The following is a 25,711-nucleotide window of genomic DNA, read 5'->3' on the forward strand; positions in this document are numbered from 1 at the left end:
AATCAATGTGTGTATACTTAGTGATAAACACAAATGTGTCCTACATATATGTATAACTATAATTGTTTTTAATTATACTTACAGAAATTGCAATTGTTTTTTTCAAATGTATTATTTGTCAAATTATAGTAATATGATAATAGTGATATAATAATGATAATCATAATCATAGTATTTATCTTTACGCTGTATACTTTAACTGAATTTTAAAAATTGATTTTATTATCGTTTGTTTTGTTGTGTATAAAAAAAGAATGCTGCTCAACATATTTTGTGCTGTACGCCTGGCCGTCTATAGGGGGCGCTAATTAGCGTGAAGGGGCGCGGATGAGCATGAGCGCTCTCTGTAAAGCCGCAGAAGAACGAAATAAAAGCAGGAAACGGAGGAAGAAGCAGAAGAAGAAGAAGAAGGGTTCGCAGGAGAAGACAAATATTGTTATCACTTTTTCTTCACGTCACTTTTTGACTCGTCTTTGTCCTTCCAACGATTGGAACAGTGTTTTTCCTCCGGAGCGCCGCGGACTCCGGCTGCTTTGGAAAAGACTCCACTGATTTTCTCCTGTCGAACTTTGTGGTTGAATCATTTGCTGAGGCAGCAGACCTGAGATGAGCTGAAGAGGAAACAACACTTCACCGCAGACGATCAGTAGGTTCAAATGCTCTTCAGCTTCATCTAATATAGCTTTATTTTTATCCATATTATAAAGTCATGATTCTTACAAATCAACCATTTCACTGTCAGTTTGTGTTTAAACTAGGAAATGGTCCCGGGTGGCCTGAACCAGCCCTAACTAAGCTTTATTTAATAGGAAAGTCTTGAGTCCAACCTTGAAAGTAGAGACTGTGTCAGCCTCTTTAACTGAAACTGGGATCTGGGTCCACACGAGAGGAGCTCGAGAGCTGAAAGTTCTGCCTCCATTCTACTTCTCGAGAAGAACCTCCAGGAAGCAGCACTCTGAGAACCAAGAGTCCTCCAGGGTAATATGGGACAAACGGTTCTTTAAGACATCATCGAGCCTGGTTGTTAACAGCTTTATAGGTCAAAAGAAGGAATATTTAATTCTACTCTAGATCCAACAGGAAGCCAGTGAATAGAATGTAAAATTGGAGGAATGCGATCTCTCGACAAACATTTCTGCTCAAATGGAAGTTCCAGAGGTAAACGAAGTGTACATAAAGGTAAAAGTAGGTTTACAGATGAGACCAGAGGCCTCTTGCAGCTCTGGAGACCCACTTGGCTCTTACGCTCCTCCTGGAACGTCCAACTGCAGGTAAACATTATTGCAAAACAGATTATATTATGTACAATATAATATAGTATAATATGTCATGATGTTGTTCCTGCAGCATGTATATAAAAGTTGGATATAATTGTGAAGAAGAAGAAGAAAGTCATCAGCAGGCCTGGCTTTGACTCTAAAGATCTCCTGAGTATTAAAAAAAAAAAATCCTCACCAGGTTATTTAGGTTCATTGAAATCCTTCCAGTTGCAAAGTTCACAGAATGCTGTACAGGACACATAATCAATACAATTACGTCTTAGTATGACTTGTAAACAAAGACAAAATATGAAAAACCGCAGTTGTTTGTCTATCAGCGACAGCTCCGGGGTTGGGATCAGTGAAAAGTTACTTTTTATGGCTTCAAATCAGGTGATCTGTTAAATGTCTTTACCGCTGACGACCTGAGGTTTGCCTGTGCTCTCATAATCACTCCTCATCATTAGTCACATGCAATATTGTTGTTATAACCCTCCAATATTCAATTATTTTCACTTCCAACAGTTTGATAACCAACAATATTCTGATCTAATTTCCTTAGATTATTAAAAAATATCAAAATTATTGTTTTCTTCTGACTTTTCTGAGCTTTTAAGTGGTGGGGTGGGTCAATCATTGCACATGTGCCTGTAAACACATTCACATGTATTAACATCAATCATAGTTTCACTTATCATTATCCAGAGTATAAACACAATCATACAAAGTCTGGCTCATGTGTGTTGCAAATTCAGAATTATTCTACTGATTTAAACTGATTTGTTTATCATGTGCTCAATAAAATGGTGAAATAGTGAGGAGACACAAGGCCTCAGTTCGCTGAGCTTCCCTCAGATCTTATTCAAAGTTGGAGATGTTCATGATTTTCTCACTGTTGTGTTGATTTTTTTTTTTTTTAATTATAAGTCCTCTATTTCTAAACATCTTTATCATGCATGTCTAGAGGACATTTCGTCCTGATTTACCATTAAAACTGCATTAGAGGAAGAACGACCTGCCACACGCGTCACTGAAAACCCTCCTTTAATGGCGACTTGGACGAGATTAACATGAAAACAAGTGAGTCTGCCACCACAGTGAAAGGCTGCTTTGTCAGCATTATGAAATCAGTGGTTTCACCACAGCATTAACTTTATCTCCATTGCATTCCTCTGTCCACTCAAAAAAACATCTTGCTTAAGACGAGTCTAAAAAAAAAAGGAAAATCCTCAGAAAGCAGTCACATTTTTTTTTAGCAAAAATGAAAGTCGGGTGTTTTAAAAGTTGTTCCCAAAATATAATGTGTATATTCAATAATAGGTCTTTAATCAGGGTGATGAGCTGTATTATCTTCTCTGGATTACAGGACTGGTTTGGTTTGTTTTCCTTTTCTGGATGAACTGGTTTAGAGAGAAAACACATCTTGTCTTGTCCCCACAGTGCCGGTTTAAAACTGCTTTACTGTTTACTGGTGCACAGCCGCAGCGAGGAGGATTGCTGCGCGTAATCATTTAGCGGACTTTGATGGAAATATTACATTACCAAACTTTAGCCCTGACTGCAAAATATTCAAACACATCCCTTCACAAGCAAGGGATTACATTCGTAACACTGAATGTAAATCAGCGAGCAGAAGTTTTATTGTACTTGGTCCCAAAAAAGACTCTTGGATTCTTGATGTTAACATGGAGGCGCAGTCACGTGGCTGTATTTGATGATTCAAGTCGAAGTCTCCACCTGAGCAACATAATGAGGTTTTTTAAATATATTCCAGCTGAACTTACATGCAACTGAGTAAAAGGTGCATTTTTTTTTTTTTTAGATAATCAGAATTATACTCAAGTAAAAGTTTAAAGTGTGTTGCATTGAAACTTCTCCCACAATTACAATTTATCAAAAAAGTTACACACGTACATGTAAGGTGGCATGTCGTTTGCTTTGGTTCACAAAGTTCCTCCAAATGTAACTTTATTCTTCAAAACTTTGTCCTGCAAACTGAGTTGCAGTACATTTTATTAGAAGTTTGGCGCCGCGCCGCCAGCAGCTCATGTTCACTCCTGGTCCTGCAGGAGGTTCACAGAAATCAGCTTTGAGAGATTAGAACTGGGCTCAAGTCAGAACGGCGTTTTCACTCGACCCAGTTTCTTCCGGTTGGTTTTGATGACATGGTTGAAAAGTTTCACTTCTGTTAGAGAACTTTTCATTCCGACTGCGAGGACTTCCAGAAAGTCTGTATGTCACAAGAGATGTTTAACCATCGCTGTTTTATTCTGATGAGACTTTCTGTCGTTTTCCCTCCAAGTCAGGTGATGAACGTTGGTAAAGTTTAGCGGGGGAATCATGGAGGACGACAGCAAGCCGCTGCTGAGCTCTGAGCAAACGGCAGAGACCTACTCACACCGAGGCTCCACCGACTCGCTGGACTTCAAGGCTAAAAGGTGAAGCACCTGTCACTGCTGTGTCTCCTGAGGGCTCCTGCGGCCCATTGGGTATTGGAAAACCCTGCCTGATACACTAAATACACTAATTCAGTGTCACTTATGTTGTACAACAAAAGCTCAGTGGTGCGAGCAGTCCTGTGGTGACAACAGAATACAGCTATGCTCGTGAGCAAAATCTGATTTCACCCCGTATTTATACACGTTACTTGGTTTTCTTCAGCAACAATATCTAACAATAATGATAACGGTTGCTATAAAGCTTTAAGGTTACAAACAGCAAATCTGTTTGACCCAATCCCTCATGTACCTGTGAGTACAAGCAAAAATATCCTGAAAGTAACTTAACTTACATGAAAGTAAATAAAACAGAGCTCATACAAATAACTCTGAACACAGTTAACTCTGTTTTGGTTGAATTAGATTAATGCTGAGGTTCCCTCAAAAGAAATGAAGAGTTAAAGTGAGGAAGTGAACAAATAAAAGAAGCTGTAGATCATTTCTGTATTCACAAACTAAAAAGTCCAATAATATCTTAGGTCTTTGTGGTCTTCAGTCTTTTGAGTGCTGAGGTTCAGATTGTTATGGTGAACTTCTTGTACTTTCACATTTAAAGATTTGGCTCTAAACGGCTTAATCATGGCCAATTAATGGAATTTGTGGCGGGTGCTGTAAGAGGCTTTTACCAGTGAGTCCCTCAATAAAACCTGAACCAGCACTCCAACCTTTCTGCATCATATACTCACATCGAGCACATTCATTTCTACTAAAACTTGAAATTCTAAATGTTTTTCTTCCTTAAAATGTATATCCTCCCACAATGCTGACTTTCTAATGTCCGTCTCCTGTAATGAGCACGACACACAGTTCATTTGCGTGCAGTGATAACTTGTTTAATCCACATAGCATTTATTAACCCCCGATGTTATTTTTGCCGCTCACTAATGTGGATGACGTCTTGACCGAGTCCATTAAAGCGTTCCGAACCTGCACAGCGCTTTAGGAACTGAAGAGATGCACACAGTTGTGATGTACGGCGTTCCGTGGTCAGCTGAGCCAGCTCCCAGAGCATGTCTGTCCCTGCTGACAGCGTCTGCAGGATCATAAACAAGCTTACTGCCTCTGAGTGGAGCTTCCTGGAATTCACTTGGCATGCGAATACTAAGATGTGAGCAGTGCGCGTGCCTATGTGTGAGTTTGGCACTGCCTTAGCACCATTCTGTACTGCATTAGCAGTTTGTGTGAATTTTAATCCAGTTAGGTATTTCACAGTGGCCACTTAGCGGTCTGATTTGCAAACAGTCCCCTCCAGGAAGACACGTGTGTCATTTAAAACCATGTGGATTCTCTAATGACGTTATAGTTTTGTTTGAATTATAAATGAGGATAACTGTTCATCACATTTCGCCTCATACATCATCAAAATCATCTTGCTGAAAATGCAACGAGTCCTCCAAGCGTTTGTATAAAATTATCTTAAAGGTGTGTTGGCTCTTTAATAAATGAGCCTTGCCTGCTTCTTCCAGGCCGTTCCATGTGGAGCCAAGGAACATCCTGGGTGATGACCCCCAGGAGAGAGTTTCTGCTGAGGCAGCCATCCTTAACAGCAGAGTCCATTACTACAGCAAGCTGACCGGCTCCTCCGACAGGCTCTTGGTAGGTGACGCCACTGCTCTGCCTTCAGGGACCTTTTCTAATCCTTTAGATTGAAACACAGTATTGCGGTGCTCTCTGCAAGTTCATACTCATTAGCACTCCCTTACTAATGCCATGGAGTTGCTCCTTACTCAACAGACTGTCATACACTGACACATTTCTATCAGAACCAGCAATCTGAGCTACAGGAACCTCCTCTCTTTTTATTTTTTTTGATCTGTCTATGCTCATACATGTCTATGCTTTCCTTCCTTGCACTACTTTTGACGATATCAACCTCTGCAGATAGGAAACACCCTGGGAATGTTTGGATCCAGTCTGAAACACACATATTAATTAGTTTCATGATGAAGACGTAATGAGTGGTATTGACTTCACCGGTCTGTGGTTATAATGTTATGACTGTTAGGTTTGCACAGCATTGTGCTTTGGTAATTCAATTTTAAAACACACCGGCCGTATGGATGATGATGACACGCCACACCCGCACAGTGTGCTTAAGACGTTTCACACTGGGCAAATGGAAGAAACGTACATCCACACTGGTTTGCATGTTATCTGTGTGTTGTCCTACACACAGTGTGTATTTTGGATCTATTAGAAGAGTGGTGTACCAGCTCTCCTGCTGTATTACTTTGTGCAGAAAGAATAGAATGCACCTCCTCTCATGGTGGTTCATGCCAGCAGACAGGGCGAAGCTCATCAGATAAAGCTGGGCAACAAAACGTAAGATAATGAAAGAGAAATTGACGTGAGCTGTCATGTCGCGTACCTTCTCACACCAAGCAAAGGACTTTGATATTAAAGGTTCTTGTGAATGGCTGTTGTTATCTGTGTGGACATTCACATACAAGCCTGTTTGAATTTTGTTCCCATGCAAGAGTTGTAATTAAATGCATTGACAAAGTGACAGGAAGGCCTCGTTTAGCATTTCAATTGTGAAAATATTGCAAAATATGCTAGAAATTAACTTTTTAAATGCATTAGCATTTTGTTCTTTTCTAAAATTGTCTCCTTGAATACGATTTTTTTATTTTTTTTATTGAAACACCACTTGCAAGTGCACTATATAAGGAGTCTTGGATGAACAATGTAGAGTTTGTTTGTATATCATTCGAATGGAAGTGATGAAGCAAACATGCAAAACACAGCTTTATTTATTTTTTCTGAGAATGTACAAAGGTGATTACAGTTAACTAAGAAGCAGCCAGATGTGTCTATGACTGACAACCTCTGGCTTAGTAATTAATGGAATGGCTGGAGCCAAATCAAATTGTGTGACTTCTGAGGGTAAAACCTAATCAAGGAGAAAGCAGGTGTCTGCCCTTGAGCAGCACGAGACCCTGGGGAGGAAAAAGCTTCCCTTTAACTTGAGTGACACTCTAATATAGCTACGCTGAGTGGCATGAGACAAAGAGCATCAAGAATCTTCAATATACACAGAAAGATAAATACCAATGGTTACAGTTGGGTTTATGCTACAGAAGGCTACATCCGTGGTTCCAAGCCCCTTTTTCTTTCAGATTAGCTCTAAAAAGGTTGTGGACAAACCCACTCCCATCAAAATGAAAGCAGTAGAACGCTTCCTGGGTCTGACCTGTGACCTCTCGTTCTCCGCCAGCAGACCACAGAATGGGAATCACTGGTCTAAGCCTATAGCAGCATATTTAAGAAAGTATGGAATTCATAGGACTTTTTCCTCTTTATTTCTAACATGCAGTTAGATTTTTTTTTTTTGGTTTTACTTTGTTACTTTCCTCACCAGAGTCCTCCAAACCATGTGATCCCCGGGCCAGAGGAGATCTACATCTACAGTCCTCTGGGAACAGCTTTCAAGGTGCCAGGCAGTGACTATGCTTCAAAAAACCCAAGCATCATTACCATGTATGTCGGCATCAGTCAGAAAATCCACCAGAGCAAAGCCCTTTTTTATACCAATGTAAGACTATTTGACTTCTTTGAACACTTGCTCTTCCCTCCTCACAGATTTGCTATATGGAACACGATGATGGGCACGTCTATACTCAGCATACCCTGGGGTATAAAGCAGGTGAAAGGCTCAATTTGACTTTCCAAGCAGTAAAATGAACATTGCTTGGGTCATGTTAAATTGCACAATAGCATTATGTGTGCACGTTGACTAAATACCCCCGAAGAGAAAGTGTAGCTGAACCAAATTGACTTCTTCCCCTTAGGCTGGTTTCACGCTGGGGGTCCTCATCCTCATCTTCACAGGTCTACTGATGCTCTACTGTTGTTACATCGTTCTCAAATCACCAAAGGCAATACGTAAGTCCAGCAACACTTTGGCTCTGAATCTGTTTGTGTTGTCGTTGGAATCCCTGTCCAGCCAAACTGGTTTCAGTATATTTAGCGTTAACCATTCTTTTTATAATCATATATATCTATTGCGTTAGTGACCGTGGGAAAATACCCCATCTTGCAGATCCACAAATGAAGTTGGAGAATATTTGCCTCCACTGCTTTGAGTTATGATTGAGTGAGGAGAGAAAAGACCAGGATTGCGAGTCAACAAGTATTAAATCATCCATCCATTGTCTCCCGCTTATCCGTTTCCGGGTCGTTGGGGTGGAAGTCTGAGCACCGTCACCCAGATCGTATTAAAACATAGTGCAGGTTAATAAAAAGCATGAACCACAAATAATGAACATCCACAGGTGCTGCAGGAAGGTACATAGAAGAGAGAGCACAGACTACATCCAGTGGGACATGTAAATGTGTGAGGAATAAAGGGTGTTAACTATCTCAGTACAATGAAGAGGCGTTCGCCAAGCTTTCTGAACATACAGCAGCTAAACTAAGAAAATGGTTCAGGATGACCTGAGCCTCCCAAAACCTTTACCAAAAAAAAAGAACGTTTGAAATTGGATCATTGAAGTTGATTAACTTGAAACTTTCTCAGCTTTTGAATGTATAATCACAAACCCTAACCCACATAAATCTTCGTTGGACTCACTGTCCCAGCAGGATACTTTGTTTTCAGAGTACTGCCTTTCTTGCTAAACGAAAATTTGGAGGCTGAACTTTCAGCTGCTGGTTTCAGTTCAGGAGGCTAACAGTCCCTGCTCTTTTGATCAGGCTTCAAAGTTCCCCATTTGATAAATATTAAAGTTCAGACTGGCTCAGGATGCTCTGGGGCTTTGTCCTAGTTGAACTGCTGTAGGTTTAGACTGCTTGGAGACCTTATTCCCTCTTCCCTTCACCGCGAGTTCTGTCCGATATCACAATTACAGATCAGTAGCTTTCTTTCTACTGGACTCTGTGCTCCTTCACTGCTAACATGTTGATGATGAGTGTCAGTTGAGTACATGTTTCCTTAGAGGAGCGGCTCTTTTAGGGTGTACTTGCCAGCCGTCACACGGTAGTCAGGCCTGCTCACTGAGTAATCGAGGCGGACACATCAGGTCACGTGATCACTTTTCTTTTAGTTCTCATTTTATTCACATTTGAGCTTATTATCTAAAGAATCTTAATAAATACATATCTCTGAACATAAGTCACAAGGACTTGTAATTATTGGACAAAGATATGTGGTATCCAACAAATTGATCATATTTAATTAGTTCTGGGTCATTAGAACAACAGAATGATCTCAAACCGACTCTGCCACTTTAGCCACGTTGAATCATTCGGTTGTAAAGTGTTCAGATGGTTCTTTGATGTGGAGTTATGAGAAAATCTCTGGCAGGCGGAGGCTGGGCTCTTTCAGTCCTTTATAGGGAACTCAATTAAATACTCAGGAATGTAACTTTACATCCTGGGGTGTTGTTCAGGATATATCTTTTTCTTTTATTATTATTTTTTTATAATTAACTTTTTTATTGATTCCTGTCAACATCAACAACTTACATCTTATATATACGTGGTCCAGATATACAAAACAAATACATACTGTGAAATGAAATCAAAGATAATCATAAACACCGTTTATCTTGGAGTAATCCAGATTTGCAGTACTTTTGTCACTCTAATCCTTATTTTCGTTCTCTTATTCCGGAGTCCCTTTTTCCCCCCTGTTGGAGGGTTCACAATGAAATTAAACATGTGAACCATGAAGTAGAAAACAAAAGGTGTAGCATAAACCAAGGGGATCTATAGGGCTTAGTGCCCCTACTGGACAAAATCTGCTCTCGATGGGGAGATCAAACCAACCTAGTTTTTCCAGATATTCTTAAATTTGTACGATTCTAGTGTAACTGAGAAAGTCAGTTTCTCCATTCTATTAATCAGAAGTGGCCAACCAGTCAGAGACCAAGAGCCACATCACATACATGTGGACTTACAAAACAACCTCCCTCTCACACAAACATGAACTGACATCAAATTAATATCCACACATTTTAAGTTTTGTATGGAAGATTTAATTATTATACCCATGAATAGAAGAGATGCACACAATCTCTCTCTGTCTTATACTACACACACACACACACACACACGCGCACACACACGCACACACACGCACACACACACTCTGTCTCTCCTCCACTCTTTGGTTGTGGCTGCTTATTTCACTGTGCACACAAGGCAGAAGCTCTTTCTCCAGCGTCATTCTTCCATGCTGCTCGAAACAATACTTTGAAATGTCAGAGGGAAAAGTTAATTCAGGCTGAAAGTTTAATCAGAAACATTAATCCTTAGTGTAAGAATCTATATTACATATGTAGTAACTGCAGTCCAGTGTTTGAATACTCGCCTGTCATGTGGGAGGCTGATTTGATTCCCAGCTAATACAACGGACTTTGCAAAATATCTTAAGTGCATTTAAAGGTGCAGTTTTAATTGGTCTATTAGTATTTTTTGATCAGCAATCCCCCAGTGGATGCTCACCAGTTGTTGTTTTTTAAATACATAGCAATTGAATAAAAATTGCTGTATGCAGTGTTGTCTTCATTTATATGTCAGTGTCATCTGCTGCAGCTGTTTTAACCACAGCTGCTTTCTAACAGCTTTTAATACTACAGAGTAACTGCGAGCTGTGAATCATTTGAAAGGATTGAACAAACTACGTTCGAGCTCATTTCTGTTGCGCAATCGTCACCACAATCAACATTAGAAATGGTTTTAGTTGGAGTCTCCGCTGCTTTTCTCACTACAGCATGTGATCTCTGTGCTCTGTCCAGCCTACATAGACACGTCCGACTGGGAGTTTCCTGATGTTTGTCGCTACTACTTTGGAAAGTTTGGTCAGTGGCTCAGCTTGGTCTTTTCGATGGTGTCACTGATTGGAGCCATGGTGGTTTACTGGGTCCTCATGTCCAACTTCCTCTACAACACCGGACAGTTCATCTACAGTAAGTCACTCTGCAGCAGTCATTTGCTGAGCTTGTCTAGTGATCATTGTATAATGTTCTTTTGTAATTTAACAAGGTGATCATTTCACTTCTGCTGAGGTTTTCAGTTTTAGAGGCATGGACTTCTCTTTCACTTGCATTTCAAGCACTGGAAAATGATTCTTGTGTAATGAGGAGAAGCCATTCTGATTACTTCAGGGGAAAACGTTCCATAAAAAAAATGACACTGTGGTAAACACTGGGCAAGGTGGACTTTAGAATGATAATGTTTGGCTTCCTTTCCCCCACGCAGCCTCCAACAGCAGTCTTTTCTGTAAAAGTGAAATCAATCAAGAGTCAAATGACATTTTCCCAACAGAATTAACTCCACATGTTCAAGCAGGTTAAATTCCATTGTATTGTACGTATTGTTTCCCGTCCCTCCTCTAAAATATTGAAGCATCCCTCCTTCTGCCACTTTTTTCCACGTAGCAGGTATTTTGTGGGTTAGATTGATGTCTACTCATAAAGTTTGGAGGTGGTCTTACTGCAGGAGACAGATTTTGATGCTGATGCAGTCATTTTCAGGATTTATGTCTCCACTGATTCTGGAAGGGCATTGATGTTCTGCTTAAAGTAATGTCGAATTTGAATACATCTATAACAATTATATTGTTCAGGATTGTTCTTTTTCAATAAGTTAAAACTTTAGAATGTCTCTTTATGATGATGAAATTAATAATAGGTGGTAAGGCCTTTTGAGATCCATGTTTTAATTGTATCATCCTATTGGTTTGGCAGAAATTCAGTATCACTTTATGGAACTGTCCAGTCATCATTCTTATTAGCAGGAAATTCACAAACATATCCTCAACATATTTGAGTCAACAATCCATTTAAATGCAACAACATACGCCACCGGTCAAAAGTTTGTACACACTTTCTCTTTCAATGTTTTTTCTTCATTTTCTTGACTATTCACATTATAGAGTGTCACTGCAGACATCAAAACTATGAATGAACCCATGTGGGATTATGTAGTACACACAAAACTGAAATAACTCAAACCATGTTTTATTCCTCAAAGCCCCTCTTTACTTAGTTGATGGTGCTGCAAACCCTCGGCCTTCTCTCAATGAGCTTCATGAGGTCGTCACCTGAAATGGTTTTTACTTCACCGCTGAGCCTCGTCAGGGCTCATTTGTGGATTTTCTTCCCTTCTTACCAGGTTTGGGACCATCAGTCGTGTTGTGCTAAAGTCTATTTGACAACTCTTAGAATTTCATATTATGTCAAGAACCGATCAGAATCAACAGTCCATCAGTACTTTTAAGAACTGAAGTCAGTCAGTCTGGAACATTTCCAAAACTTTGAATTTGTCCTCAAGTGAAGTCGCAAAAACCATCAAGCGCTACGACAACTGGCTCTTATGAGGACCGGCCCAGGAAAGGAAGACCAGGAGTCTCTTCTGCTCCTCAGGAGAAGTTCATCCGAGTCACCACCTTCAGAAATCACAAGTTAACAGCAGCTCAGATTAGAGTCCAGATAAATGCCTCCCAGAGTTCTAGTAGCAGACACAGTCCACATGGAGTGTCCAGAGGAGACTGTGTGCATCAGGCCTTTATGGTCAAACAGCTGCTAGGAAACCAGAACCAAAGGAAAGCAACAAGCAGAACAGAACTGTTTGGACCAAGAAACACAAGGAATTGACGTTAAGACCAGTGGAACTCTGTGCTTTGGTCTGATGAGTCCAAATTTCAGATGTTTGACTCCACAGGAACAGACGGGGATGTGTGATGGTGTGGGGAAGCTTTGCTGGTGACACTGGTGGGGATTTAGCCAAAGTTGGAGGCACAGTGAAGCAGCATCCTGCAGCGACACGCCATCCCATCAGGCCAAACAGACCTCCAGCCAGTGTGAGGGCTGTTTGACCAAGAAGGAGAGCGATGGAGGGCTGCCAGATGAACCTGGCTCCACCGTCACCTAAACTAAACCCAATCCATATGCTTTGGGATGAGATGGATCCCAGAGTGAAGGCCAAAGGGCCAACAAGTGCTCAGCATCTCTAGAACTCCTTCAAGACTGTAGGAAAACCATTTCAGGTGACGACCTCATGAAGCTCATCCAGAGAAGGAGCAGAGTCAGCAAAGCAGCTATTAAAGCAAAGGGTGGCGAGTTTGAAGACTCTAAATGATTAAATATATTTTGAGTTATTTCACAGTTTTGTTTACTACATAATCTATTCAAAGTATTGATGCCTTCAGTGAGAATTTACAATGTAAATAGTCATTAATATAAGGACAAAGCATTAAATGAGAAGGTGTGTCTAAAGTTTTGACTGGTGATGTTTATTTGATGGCTTAAGTAACAATGATAAAAAATGTATTCAGATTCTGGTGACTGCAAGCAAAAAGCTTATTTCCAGGAATGGCTGGATTGACATCATATACAAAATACGTGTGATGTCTCAAAGTCTAAAAGGGAAGATTCTACAAAATTTGGACAAAATGGACCGAGTATGACAAACCTATAAAGCCAACACACAGAGTGTACTTTGTCGAAACAATGAGACCCACCTTCCTTAATTGTGTCTGTGTTGTGTTTTTAATTTCTCCCATTCTCTTTTTGATTTCTCTCCTTAAATATATTCTGTCTTTTAATGCAATGTTCTGTATTAATGCAATCAGTACTATAATGTGATGTACTGTATTAGCTGATTGAATAGCATCATAACAGTCATCGCCCAGAACATTGTTTTCTGGTTGCTCAGTGTCATTTTGAGTGAAGCAGAGTGATGTCCAGCTGTCCACTGCCTCTCCCCTCTCTGCAGACTACGTTCATAATGTCAACGTGTCCGACTCACATTTTGGAACCAACGACTCTGATCGAGGTGAGCCACCAGTTTCCCTCAAGTATGTAACTTCTATCTTTATCATAGGTATTTGTTTTGACAGTGGTGATATTGTAGTTTGTCATCATAGATGCGTGCACTCTCTGACAATCCTGAAAATCAATCTGCAACCTACTGCATAAACTCCATCCAACGTGTTGGACATTAGTGTAGTAAACTGGATAGAGTTAGAGTTTCTCATGCCAAACACAGAAGTGCTGGTTATCCCACTGATATTGTTTAATATTTTATATTTATATAGTAGTCTTGGAAAAATGCTTACACTCAGGTTTCTGTTTTTTTTCTGCTGTGTTTTTGCGTGTAATGGTTTTGTAATATCATTTTGGGGGGAAATTGTTACCTCACTAACTTTGTTTTATCGAAAGCAGCGGGACATGATCAAACTGACTTAGAGATTACATTATGAATGTTGTTTAGCTCATTTGGCTGACTTTTCTTTCATGATATACATTAAAAACAAAACATTGTTTATTCACCACATCAGTACTACAATAAATGTAAGGAAAGGTTGCTATATATTGTGTGAGTAATAATCCATGTGTTTGCCAGTGATCTGTCCATACCCGACAACGGACCCTGGAGGAAACGCCAGTGTTGGCCTGCTTTACCTCGGCAGCAGTGGAAACGATTCCTCCATCGGGCCTTTTGAACACTACTGGAGTAAAACCAACACCATCCCGCTTTATCTCATCGTCCTGCTGCTGCCGCTGCTCTGCTTCCGCTCAGCTTCTTTCTTCGCCAGGTTCACCTTCCTTGGTAGGTTATGACGGATGAAGCTTAAATACCAGTATAGGTGTCAGCAGAGATGGGGGGGGGGGGGTGTCAGAATACTGTCTCAGTTATCATTGGAGTTATGGTGGGGAAGGGTATACCCGACTCCTATACTGAAGGGCACGGTGGGCTGAGGGGCAGCAGGGTAATAGAACTCTAGGTAGCTGCTGGCAGCAGACACATGAATGAACAACATCCATCACTTTTTAGGTCTTTGATTAAGCTTTAGGTACCTATACGAAATCATAGGGGGCCCTGTGAGATAGCATTGTACAATATGTTTTCATTTTATCAAGCCGGATGTGAAAAAGAATAATGCCTGTAATGGAATCCTAGTGCTTTCTGAGTCCAGGGTAAGCCTGATAGGTGATAAAGGGATTGGAATATGTCTACTAAAGCCTTAAACCTTATGGCTTAAGACTTCTTCATGCTACCAATGTCCGCGAGTACGCCGACTGCTCATGCGCCAGAGCCTACCGGTCGCTTGTGTAAGGCGATCCTCCGTCTCCCCGTCTGAACAATCACAATTTAAAAGCAAATACCCAGACGGCTCAGAACTCCTGAAGTGAAACATAAAGTACTTTAGGAAAGGTGGAGAACGCCGGGCAGCAGAAGAGGAGATATTTTCGGGTACGCAGCATGAGAAGCTGTGTTCCTTAGCAGATCCTTTTTTTTAGAACAACCTGTTTGAGATGGGGATTTAGCCAATGGTCCCCATGAAAAGCCACCGCAAGAGAAATGCTTGTGAATTTGAACTTTTCCGCTGTGTTGTTTCTGAATGAGTGTCTCGTCTTCCTGTCCAGGCACCATATCCGTCGTCTACCTGATTGTGCTCGTCACTATCAAAGCTGTCCGTCTTGGCTTCCACATGGAGTTTCACTGGTTTGACTCAACCAGCATCTACGTTCCAGGTAGAATCTCTAACAGCAATAAGGGGAAAAAAAGCCTATTCTTGATGAAAGCCATGTCCAGCAGCGATGACGTTATAAAGCAGCGACTCAGCGTGACCATCCGATTATCTGATGTTGTGCAAGATTGATGATGCAAATGATGTGAAACAGCTTGAGAACCTTTTCAATGATAGGTATGTGATAGTGTAGCGTTGAAGGGCAGCATTAATGTAACAGTCTTATTTGTGTTTATTTCTTTTACTTTCAAATCTCTTTCAAAGAGGTTAACCCAACATGTTCACGGTCCTGATGAATCACATTTGAACAGTGTGTGATCCAGCTTGGTCTTCCTCTTTCCAGAGTTCAGGTTGCTGTTCCCTCAGCTAACAGGCGTCCTCACTCTGGCTTTCTTCATCCACAACTGCATCATCACGCTCATGAAGAGCAACAAGCACCAGGAGAACAACGTGAGCTCTGTCACCTTCCCTCCGTACAGCACACCGCTGATTTAGTCCAGACAGTCCGGTGGAGTTGTCATGTAAACATATAGTGGTCTTACACTTCAAATTATAGTTCCAAGAATATATAGACCATTTTCACATGCAAGGAGATTAACTGACAAATGTTAAAGTCTATGCCCTCTGCCACTTTATATTACACACATAAACTATACAACACATGGAAGCAGGAAGTCCACAGGTTATGACAATATAAGAATAGAAGTTTATTGATTCTTTTTAATAAACTGTTTAGTCTCCGCAGCCAAAAGCACAGACACTCTTATCATTAAGAGTCTGATTGCAGCAGGAAATACATCCTGTTGTTTAAAAATCCTTTAAAACTGAGCCTATTATTAAGGTTTTTGCCAAACATGATACAACTGCATTGAAAAATGCAACAGATTATTTTTGCTAAAATGAGAAGTGTCCATGCCATGTGCACTAATGTGCCTCCATACCATCACACATTCTGTAAAAATAGTATGTCTGTGCCGCTGCACGGTGGCAAAATAAAGTGGCTTATATCAAAATATGGCTGCTAAATCTTTGAAAATGACTCACATGCTGTAAAGTCCTGGTTGTGTTGCTGCTCGCTATATGTTCTTATGACTGATTCACCGTTTGTGAGTCTTGAGATCTTTGGTCTCAATACACTTACATAAATGTGTTTTGGTGCTTCCAGGTGCGCGACCTCTCCGTGGCTTACCTTCTTGTCGGAGCGACCTACCTGTATGTGGGAGTGTTGATCTTTGCTGCTTTTCCCTCACCGTCTCTGCCCAAAGACTGCATCGAACCGGTATGATATACTTCTTTTGTTCTTTTAGGTCGTATCTACTTTTCTGTACTTCTGCCAAGATTCTCATGTGTTTGACATTAGCTTGGTACTTTTAACAAATGTAATTGGCCTGTTTCTGTATAAGAGCCTGAATCCACATTCTCATTTGGATGATAGTAATAATATATTTTTTTAGAAGGCGCCTTTCCCGGCTCTCAAGGACACCGTACAATCATACATCTACAACAGTGCATTCAAAACAGTAAAAACAGCATAAGACACAGGGCAATTGGCATCAGGTGGAATATGCAGTTTGGAACAGATGTATTTAGGGTTGAGATTTGAAGTGAGGGAATGAGTCCAGGTTTCTTAGTTGAGGAGGGAGCGAGTCCAGAGACGAGGAGCAGAGCGGCTGAAAGCTCTGCTACCCCATGGTGGTGAGACAGGCAGAGGGGACAGACAGGTGAATGGAGGATGAGGATGTGAGGGAACGGGAGGGAGCGGAAACATGGAGGAGATCAGACAGATATGGGGGAGCGAGGTTGTGAATGGCCTTGAATGCTAAGAGGAGGATTTTGAATTGAATGCGGAATTGAACCGGGAGCCAATGGAGCTGTTTTAGGACGGGAGTGATGGGGTGGATGGAGATAGTGCGAGTGATGATGCAGGCAGCTGGATTCTGGACCAATTGAAGTTTCTGGAAGGATGTGTGACGGAGGCCGAAGAAAAGAGAGTTACAGTAATCCAGGCAGGAAGTGATGAGGCTGTGGGGGTGGAGGGAGGGGTGGAGACAATGGATGTTTCGTAGGTTGAAGTCTGCAGACTGGGTAATGTTGTTGATGTGAGACTGGAGGGATAGACACCCAGACTCTTAACTTGATGGAGGAGTTGTCAATGTTGATAGAGAAGCTGCTGGTTTTGGATAAAGTGGACTTAGTGCCAATGAAGACCATCTCAGTTTTATTGCTGTTTAATTAAAGGAAGTTGAGGGTGAACTGGGTTTTTCTTTCAGAAATACAATCAGTGAGGGAGGCTGGTGGGGGGTGGGGTTAGTGGTGATGTCGAGCTGGGTGTCATCTAAGTAGCAGTGGAAATGTATGATAAATTTGTGGAAGATATTGCCATGGTGAAGGAGGTAAACGATGAAGAGGGGCCCCAGCACAGAGCCCTTTGGCACACCTGTGGTGATGGAGCAGGGGATGGATTTGCAGGGTTTAGCTTGAGTGAACTGAGTGCGGCCAGAGAGGTAGGATCTGAATCTGAATCTTCCTATTGGAGAATTTAAGAATTACTCTCCACAGAAGTTAGACTTAAATAAAACGAGCTATGATGAGACTTTCCAGCAGCGTTATTGTCTCCAGTTTCTCTCCAGACTACAAATATTGTGCTGCTCCTGTCCCAACAGAATTTCTTGGATAACTTCCCCACCAGTGATGTGATGGTGTTTGTGGCTCGGACCTGCCTGCTCTTTCAAATGATCACCGTCTACCCTCTGCTGGGATACCTGGTGCGGGTCCAGATGATGGGTCAGATCTTTGGAAGTCACTATCCCAGGTAACAGCCACACAATATTACAGCTTCTGTTGTAGATCTACAACATGCAATGCACACTGATGATAATAGTCACTTATTCCAACAAAAACAGGTTTTCACACCTGAAATTCACCCTGGATGAATCATTTCAGGATGAGTAATGTACTATACATTTTGACACGAGCTGTGTGCTGTTGAATGATTGGACCCTTTAATGTATAGTGGACTTTCAGAACCTTTCTAACCTCAGAAGAACATGCTTGTGGGTGAACCAGCTTATTATTGCAGCAATGCAGTCAGTGAGGGTGGGAGAGTGTACAAGGGTTCACTGGTGAGGCAGAGCTGGGTGTCATCCACACAGCAGTGGAAATTAATGTTAAATTTGTGGACGATATTGCCAAGGGGAAGTAGAAAAATTATGTAGAGGAAGGACCCCAGGACAGAGCCCTGGGGCACACCTGTGGTGTTGGGGGAAGGGATGGATATACAGGATTTAAGTTGAGCGAACTGAGTGCAGCCAGAGAGGTAGGAAGTGAACCAGTCTAATGGAGTGTGGCTGATGCCAATGGAGGATAGTCTGTAGAGGAGGGTGGAGTGACAGATGGTGTCAAAGGCCCCAGTCAGGTTGAGAAGGATGAGGATGGTTTGGTCAGAATCAGCTGCCATAAAAGGTCGTTGACGATTTTGAGCAGGGCTGTTTTTGTGCTATGGAGTGGATGGAAACCGGACTGGAGCTGTTCTTACAGGTTATTGTGGGATAGATGAGAGCGGAGTCTGGAGGCAGCTGTTTTTTTCCAGGATTTTGAAGATGAAGGTTAGATTGGAGAAAGAACAGTAGTTGTTGAAGTCCAAGCGGTCAGCACCAGGTTCTTTCAGAATTGGGGTGATGGCAGAAGTTTTGAAGGACGTTAGAACAGTTCCAGTGGTGAGAGAGGAGTGGATGATGGTAGAAATGAGGGTAGGCAGGATTTGACCACATGTGTGGGGAGGGGATCCAGTTGATGACTCGTTGATGGCTTGGATTTCTGGATGAGCTCTGTGATTTTTTAGAGTGTGAACTCACAAATCACAGAGCTGGAAGGAGGAGAGTGAGTGTGCGGATGGCTGAAAGTCTACTAAGAAGCAGAGTTGAGGGTTTGATCCTTTCTGGATTTTTTCCAGTGAAAAGTTACTTTGAATAACTCGATGTAACACTGGGGGTCTTATTCTTGTACACTTGTGTGCCCTGTGTTTCTACAACCGACAATCATAAAAGTTCAGCTATCTAAATATTGATTTATATAATGTTTGAATTCATTACCTTAGTGCAGGTATTTGATACTTGTGTAGTAGTTGTGCTTACTCAGAAGAAAACATTCACTATCTATCCATGATTACATAGAAAGTAAAGAACTCTTGATATACACGCTTTCAAAACTGTTGATGTTGAAGAGTAGAAATGATAAAAGGGCTTGGCTCAAGGCCGCTCATTATCAACCTCTGTTTGAATGTTGACGTTCATTAGTTTCAACATAAATATAATTCTGCCTTTTGTGTTTTTGTGGTTGCAAACTCGCACTATTCAGGTAAATAAGAGGCAGCTTATTTCTTTTATTTATGCTGAAATGCTACAACTGTGTTCTGTAAAGCAGGTGACGTCCTTTCGTGTCCTCGCTTTCGCACCAGGAATGCACCAGATTAAAGTTAAAACAGGAGAGTAACCAAAGTTCGTTAAATCCAGATTCCATTTGTTTCTTGGTCTTCAGTGTCTTTCACGTTTTGGCACTCAACATCCTGATTGTTGGATCTGGCGTCCTGGTGGCCAAGTTTTACCCCAATATCGGCTCCATCATACGGTAAGTTGCAACAGTGGGCTTTTCAATTTGAATCTCCTGAAAGTGTAGAATTTATTGTGAAGCTTTTTCTCTGGTCTGAGTTGTGTATTAAGCTGTTTAAAGATACATATGCATCTATCCAGGATTTGCAACTTCTACTAAGAACAATAACTGCAGAAATGAAAGGGTAAATTAAAGAAGTGGTTTGACTATTAATGCAATAATACAGATCGATGGGACTGACATCATAAGAACTCATCGAACCAAATGTCTTGGGATAATACAGGATGAAAAAATAAACTGGAAATCTCAAGCCAAACACACATAAACACTCAGTAAAGCAAACTACTTTCTGGACCACAGTTCACTCCACACTCTCTACTCTTCACTAATATCAACATATTTACATTAGTGTGCAGGGATTTTGAGCAAAACCTACAAATGTTCACTACGTTCACCGTCTCCACTGCAAAAAAGGCCCATAAGGGTCGTTCACGACGCCGGGTACAGAGATCACACTAATCCACTATTCAGTTTTTTTTTTGTTTTTTTTATTGAACTTTATAACAAACATTCTGCAAACAACTAGTACACAAAGGATTTTTTTTTCATACTAATATGTCATGCACACTCCTATTCATACATATCCAGACACTGAAATGCTTCACCACTCTTACGTACATCATCGATAAAAATCCAAACAATTATCTATACCGATATTTGTACATGAATAAAGTATGTCTAAGATATTATGCCAAACTCTTGGCTTAATGAACAAACAATGTTACCGGTGTCACAGAAAAAGTCAAATAAATCAACACACTTCAACTTCAGTAGCTATGAACTAGGGAGTTTTACACAATGTATACATCAGATACAGTCTAATCTAGTTTGTTTGATATATTCGATCCAGTTTTTCCATTTTTAAAAGAATTTCTCCTCCAGTTCCACAGAAAAAGTTAACTTTTCCATCACACATATGTCACGTATGATATCAACCCAGTCTTCAGCATTAGGAACCTCTGTCTTCAACCATTTCCTGGGAATCGCTTTTTTACTTGCTATTAGCATAATTCTAAAGATGTATTTATCCCCAAAATCTCTGAGGGCTAGATCCAATTTTCTGAAATACAAAACTGAGAACATGAGTGGAAGATCAACCTTTAACACCTTGTCCATACATTTTCTAAGTTCCCTCCAATAGCTGCCAATGGATGGAGAGTCCCAGAACAGGTGGAAATGATCTGCTTTCTCAGCTCCGCACTGCCTCCGACAGTTTGTACTTCAGAATACCAGCACAAACGCAGTATCGAAGTATCATGAGGTGTTCTTCCACCCATGTTCTCTCCAAGATAAAGAGCAGGTTGTTCTCCACTGCTGTCCGTTAATCCACCGTTATGACAATATTTGCCTCCCACTTTTCTTTTCTACACACTGTGCCAGAACCCTTTAAGTCCTCAATACCCTTGTATAATTTAGAAATCAGCTTTTCCCCCAACTTTGATTCGTATGCTAAAGTAAAATCTTAATAAGTTCGAATCCATTCCCCTCTGGGCCTTCCTTTATTGTTTGTTCTAGGTTAGTGCCTCAAGTTGCAAATACCTGTAACGATCTAAATTTGTTAGACTGTATTGGTCTTTGACCTCTTGGAAACTCTGAATCTTCTTTATCTTAAAAGCTCCCAGAATCTTCTTGGTCCCCTTTCCCAAAGTTTAAACCTTTTATCTGTTCTGTTTGGTATGAACTCTGAGTCATATGCAATCCACCTTAATACTCTACTTTGTATGCTCAGATCATTTCTTCTGATAATCTCAAACCAGATTTTCAGTGACGTGTCTAACCATGGGTTGGTCCCTTCTATAATATGTTTTCCCAGTTTATTATCCCCTATCATAGCCTGAATCGGGAGTCCATCTGTTGTGCTTGCCTCAATTTCTTTCCACCTTGCTAAGTAGGAGGGATTGTATAGCTTTAATAGTATTTTTATCTGTGCTGCTTGGTAGTAGCTCTTCAGGCATGGGAGGCCCCGCCCCCCTTTTGTTTTTAGGCAGCTGTAGCGTTCTGTACCTGATCCTCGGTCTCCGCCCCTGCCAGACATATCTGGACAGAATCTTATCCCATTTGATGAATTCTAGGGACGTCCCGATCACACTTTTTTGCCCCTGATACCGATCCGATTTTTCAGAATTGAGTATCGGCCGATACCGATACTTTCCCGATCCGATACTCGCATTGCTATTGCAAATATACTCAATAGTCTATTTTTGGAGCAACTAAGATGTCTGAAGCTAAAAGCACTATTGGTTTTGCCGGGAACATAGTGTAAACGTACCTTTACTAAGGGGTTCCAGAAAAATGGCAAAGAGCAGAGGACTTGCTGAGCAGCCCTGACGACGGCCACGTTCTAAAGTAATATACTGAGAAAGTTGATCCTGATCCCAGCTCTAGGTTTATAGTACAGGGTCTGTATGGTCTTGATAAAAGCTTTATGGAAATTCAACCACTCCAGCACTCTATACAGGAAGTCCCACCCCACAGAGTCCAATGCTTTTTCTGTATCTATTCCTACCACTACTGTCTCTATCTGATTTATGATGACTTGTTGCATTATGTGTAGGGTGCGTCTTTCTCTCTTTTATGAAACCAGTCTGATCCAAGTCGATGATTTCTGGTAAAATCCTCCGGCTCTGATGCTTGCTCGGCTCGCTCACCTTCTAGCTGCGACGGCTCGTTATTGTCCTCCAATGTCAAATCCACATTTTTAGTCGACTTTCCGCTTTTTCCTCTGCTCTTACTCATCGCCCCAATTCCACTACCTCACCAATGTCGTCACTTTCGCAAATTAATAGGTTAATGGGGCTTCTTAAATGTCAGTCGGGGAGATATCTTTTTACGCTGCTGCCATGTTGGAGTCGTCCGGGAGTCTAATCCACAATTCTTACAGTCATAAACATTAAGATTCACTGATCTCCTTCATTTTCAAATGGCACATGTCACGTACAAAGCAGCAAGTCACGCCCTACCAGGGAACATCCAGAAAGTCTTTGTTGTTTGGGAACAAATTAGGAGGAAACTAAATGTCAAACATCCATGTGCATGCACAACCCTGAAAACATTTAGCATCTCGGTATGTGTACTGTCGAGGAGCTCTGGCAGAGTCCAACCATGAAGCAGATCAGAGATACAAACAAATCATCAAGTACAGGGAAGGAACAGGGTGGAACAGGCACTCAGTGTTTTTCAATAGCTCCTCGCTTCTTTTTTTTTTTTTTTTTTTTTTTTTTTTTAAATCTCTTTACTTTCTTGGTTAGTTGGTTTCTTAGCTTTGTTTTGTTGTTTTATGGTTGTGAGTATGTGATTGGTTAAAAACAAATGCACACAGGATGCATCTAGAATTTAGTAAACTTGTACTTCTTCCTACTCTTTTTTTTTTTTTTTTTGTGCAGGTTGAGTGTTCCACTTCAGTGTACCCTCTATTTTGTTTTATTTATTATGTCCAAAATAAAATGCAATGAACGAATGAATATTTGTGATGATTATAAGGCATCTTAAAGAGGTCATATTATGTAAAAATCACTTTCTAGTGGTTTTCAATCAGTACTAATCGTCCCCATACCTGGACTGACGTCCCAGAAGTGAAGACAGTCTGTCCTCTCTCTCCCTGGCTTGTTTCAGGTTTTAAAAAGTGTGTTGCTCCAACCAGCCAATCAGAAATCAAACCCTATATAGTGTCATCGGGGGTTTAGCCAATCCCAATCAAGGTAGGCTCTCCCTTTGACTCCTCCCACAATTAGGCAGCTCTGCTCTGGCACATGGCACCACGAGAGGAAGTTCTTCTTCCTCTTTCCAAAGATGGGCATGTGTGGGCGGAGCCAGTCCAGCTCACACAGACACAGCAGATTCTGAATGTAGCTCCTATGATCCAATATTCAAATGGAGGAAAATCAAGGAGAAGCTGAATTTGGGACAATAAACTTTGAATATAAAGTTTTTGGACCAAAAAGACCCATGTGAAATTGCTGAAGCCATAAAATATGACCCCCTTTAAATAATTATGATAAACTGATGAATGTATTGATTGATTTATAAGCCAGATTGAATGGAGAGAAAAAAAGCAATAAAGTAAACAAATCTAGATTGACAAATATGTTGTGTCAGTGCTCAGTGTCAATCTGCACAGTTCAGTAGGAGCTGCAGGTTAATCTTAAGCTCCAGTAGCTCCTGGGACTACAGGAGCCTTGTTGGCTCAAAGTTGTGGAGTTGAGATGGAGATCCTGCTCAGTGAAGTTGGTTTCAGTCCGGCAGAGTCGTCTTCACATTCATCCTGCTGCAGAAACTCTCCTGCTTCCACCGACAACCAGCTAAATGTTGGATGCTTTTCCTCCGCAGGTTTTCTGGAGCAACATGTGGACTGGCCTTAGTGTTCGTGTTCCCCGCCCTGGTCCAGCTGATCTCCCAGAGACGGCAGGGCACGCTGACCTGGCCGTCGGCCGTCTTCCACAGCTTCCTCATCGTTCTGGGCGTGGCCAACCTCGTGGCTCAGTTCTTCATGTGATCAGAAAGCTCAAGACCTACATGTGAACTGGGAACATGGGAACCACCAGCGAGGAATCTCTTACGATACAGAAGGAGACGGCAGGTTGCAGCCAGTCACATTCATGATAGAATATTAAATGAGTTGTTTCAAGGTAATAAGAGGAATCCAATGTTAAAGCCGGCTGTTATTTTCTCCATGCAGTCCAGCTCGGGGTACTTCTGACCTCGTCAGAGGAAGAACTGTATATATTTCTTGGACTGATCCAAGTTACAGGATCTCCAGTTTCTCTTCAAATATGTGAGCAGCACTTTGACAGGAGTATTTACAAATGTTTTTAAACTTTCTGCATGAAACTGAATTGAATGTGACGGGTGTGCCTTGTGGAGCTTCATAGTTTGAGCTTGTTATGTTGCTGGCTGCGGTTATACTTCGGGTCACTTTAAACACCTTAGTGATGTCATCTGGTGCTTTTATGATCACAGAATCCATTCGAATCAGCCAGATACTACTCGGCTCAGCAAGAAACATAACTGGCCCATAGAGCTCAGGAGCCCCCAGAAACTACGGTGCAAAGAAATGGTTCTCAGGATTCCTCAAAGGTCTTGAGGTGAAATGTGACTCTGTGATCTCTGCAGGTAGAAATGAGCTGTTTGATCCAACCTCTCCTCGGTGCAGTGGGACAAGCAGAAAAGTCTTGTTTCTACTGCCCACAAGTGGTGAAAAGCGGCTCTGCAGGATGAAATGAGTTGTTACATGTGATTTACCAGAGCTGGCTGGCTTGATTGTTTGTTTCAGACAGAAGAGAATTATCTGACCAACTATGTGATTACGTCTGCAGTTTTTGTTTTCTCTCCGTTCAGTCTTTTTTTTTTTTTTTTTCAATAGCAGTGTTGATTTACATGTTGCACATCTTCACTTGATTCCTCTATTTTAAACCGTTTGCTCAAGGAATTGTATAATACTAATGATAGGATAGAAAAAGGGAAGTTGTGTGTGTGAAAATAAACTATCGGTATATAAATCCACTATGTTGACTTTTAATCTGTTTCAAAATAAGAATATATTTATTACTGACTTGATTATTGTTTGTCTTATAATTAATAAAGTCACACTAAGACCTTAAAATCACTGTGAAATCCCTTTTAAAGAGATGATGGATGAGGAAGTGACTATCTAATAGAGGGATGGAAACATTGAACAGCCTTTATATTAATCATCTCATTGTGTTAGTAAGATCAACACCACGACTATGATTTGACTTTAAATGAGTGTAACATGCAGACATTTATAGTGTTTTCACAGGCATTTGAACCGTCTTATCAGAATTACAGTT

General features: G+C 41.1%; 1 protein-coding gene across 2 annotated transcripts; it reads left to right on the forward strand.

Annotated features, from left to right (window-relative positions):
- Positions 1 to 313: 313 nt before the first annotated feature.
- slc38a9 (solute carrier family 38 member 9) lies at positions 314 to 25,500 on the forward strand. Of its 2 annotated transcripts, XM_080476671.1 has the most exons (16): positions 314 to 646; positions 810 to 978; positions 3,562 to 3,697; positions 5,224 to 5,353; positions 7,119 to 7,237; positions 7,340 to 7,403; positions 7,549 to 7,642; positions 10,498 to 10,668; positions 13,478 to 13,537; positions 14,108 to 14,314; positions 15,133 to 15,240; positions 15,580 to 15,686; positions 16,402 to 16,515; positions 17,900 to 18,048; positions 19,773 to 19,862; positions 24,231 to 25,500. In XM_080476671.1, the coding sequence occupies exons 3-16, from the start codon at positions 3,600 to 3,602 to the stop codon at positions 24,394 to 24,396; spliced, it is 1,677 nt and encodes a 558-aa protein (XP_080332797.1). In that variant the 5' UTR covers positions 314 to 646; positions 810 to 978; positions 3,562 to 3,599; the 3' UTR covers positions 24,397 to 25,500. The 2 variants fall into 2 exon arrangements, with proteins under 2 accessions (XP_080332797.1, XP_080332796.1); XM_080476670.1 differs by lacking the exon at positions 810 to 978 and having other exon boundaries at positions 347 to 646.
- Positions 25,501 to 25,711: the final 211 nt, after the last annotated feature.

The sequence above is a fragment of the Lipophrys pholis genome, assembly GCF_963383615.2.
Source record: "Lipophrys pholis genome assembly, chromosome: 12".
Lineage (NCBI taxonomy): Eukaryota > Metazoa > Chordata > Actinopteri > Blenniiformes > Blenniidae > Lipophrys > Lipophrys pholis.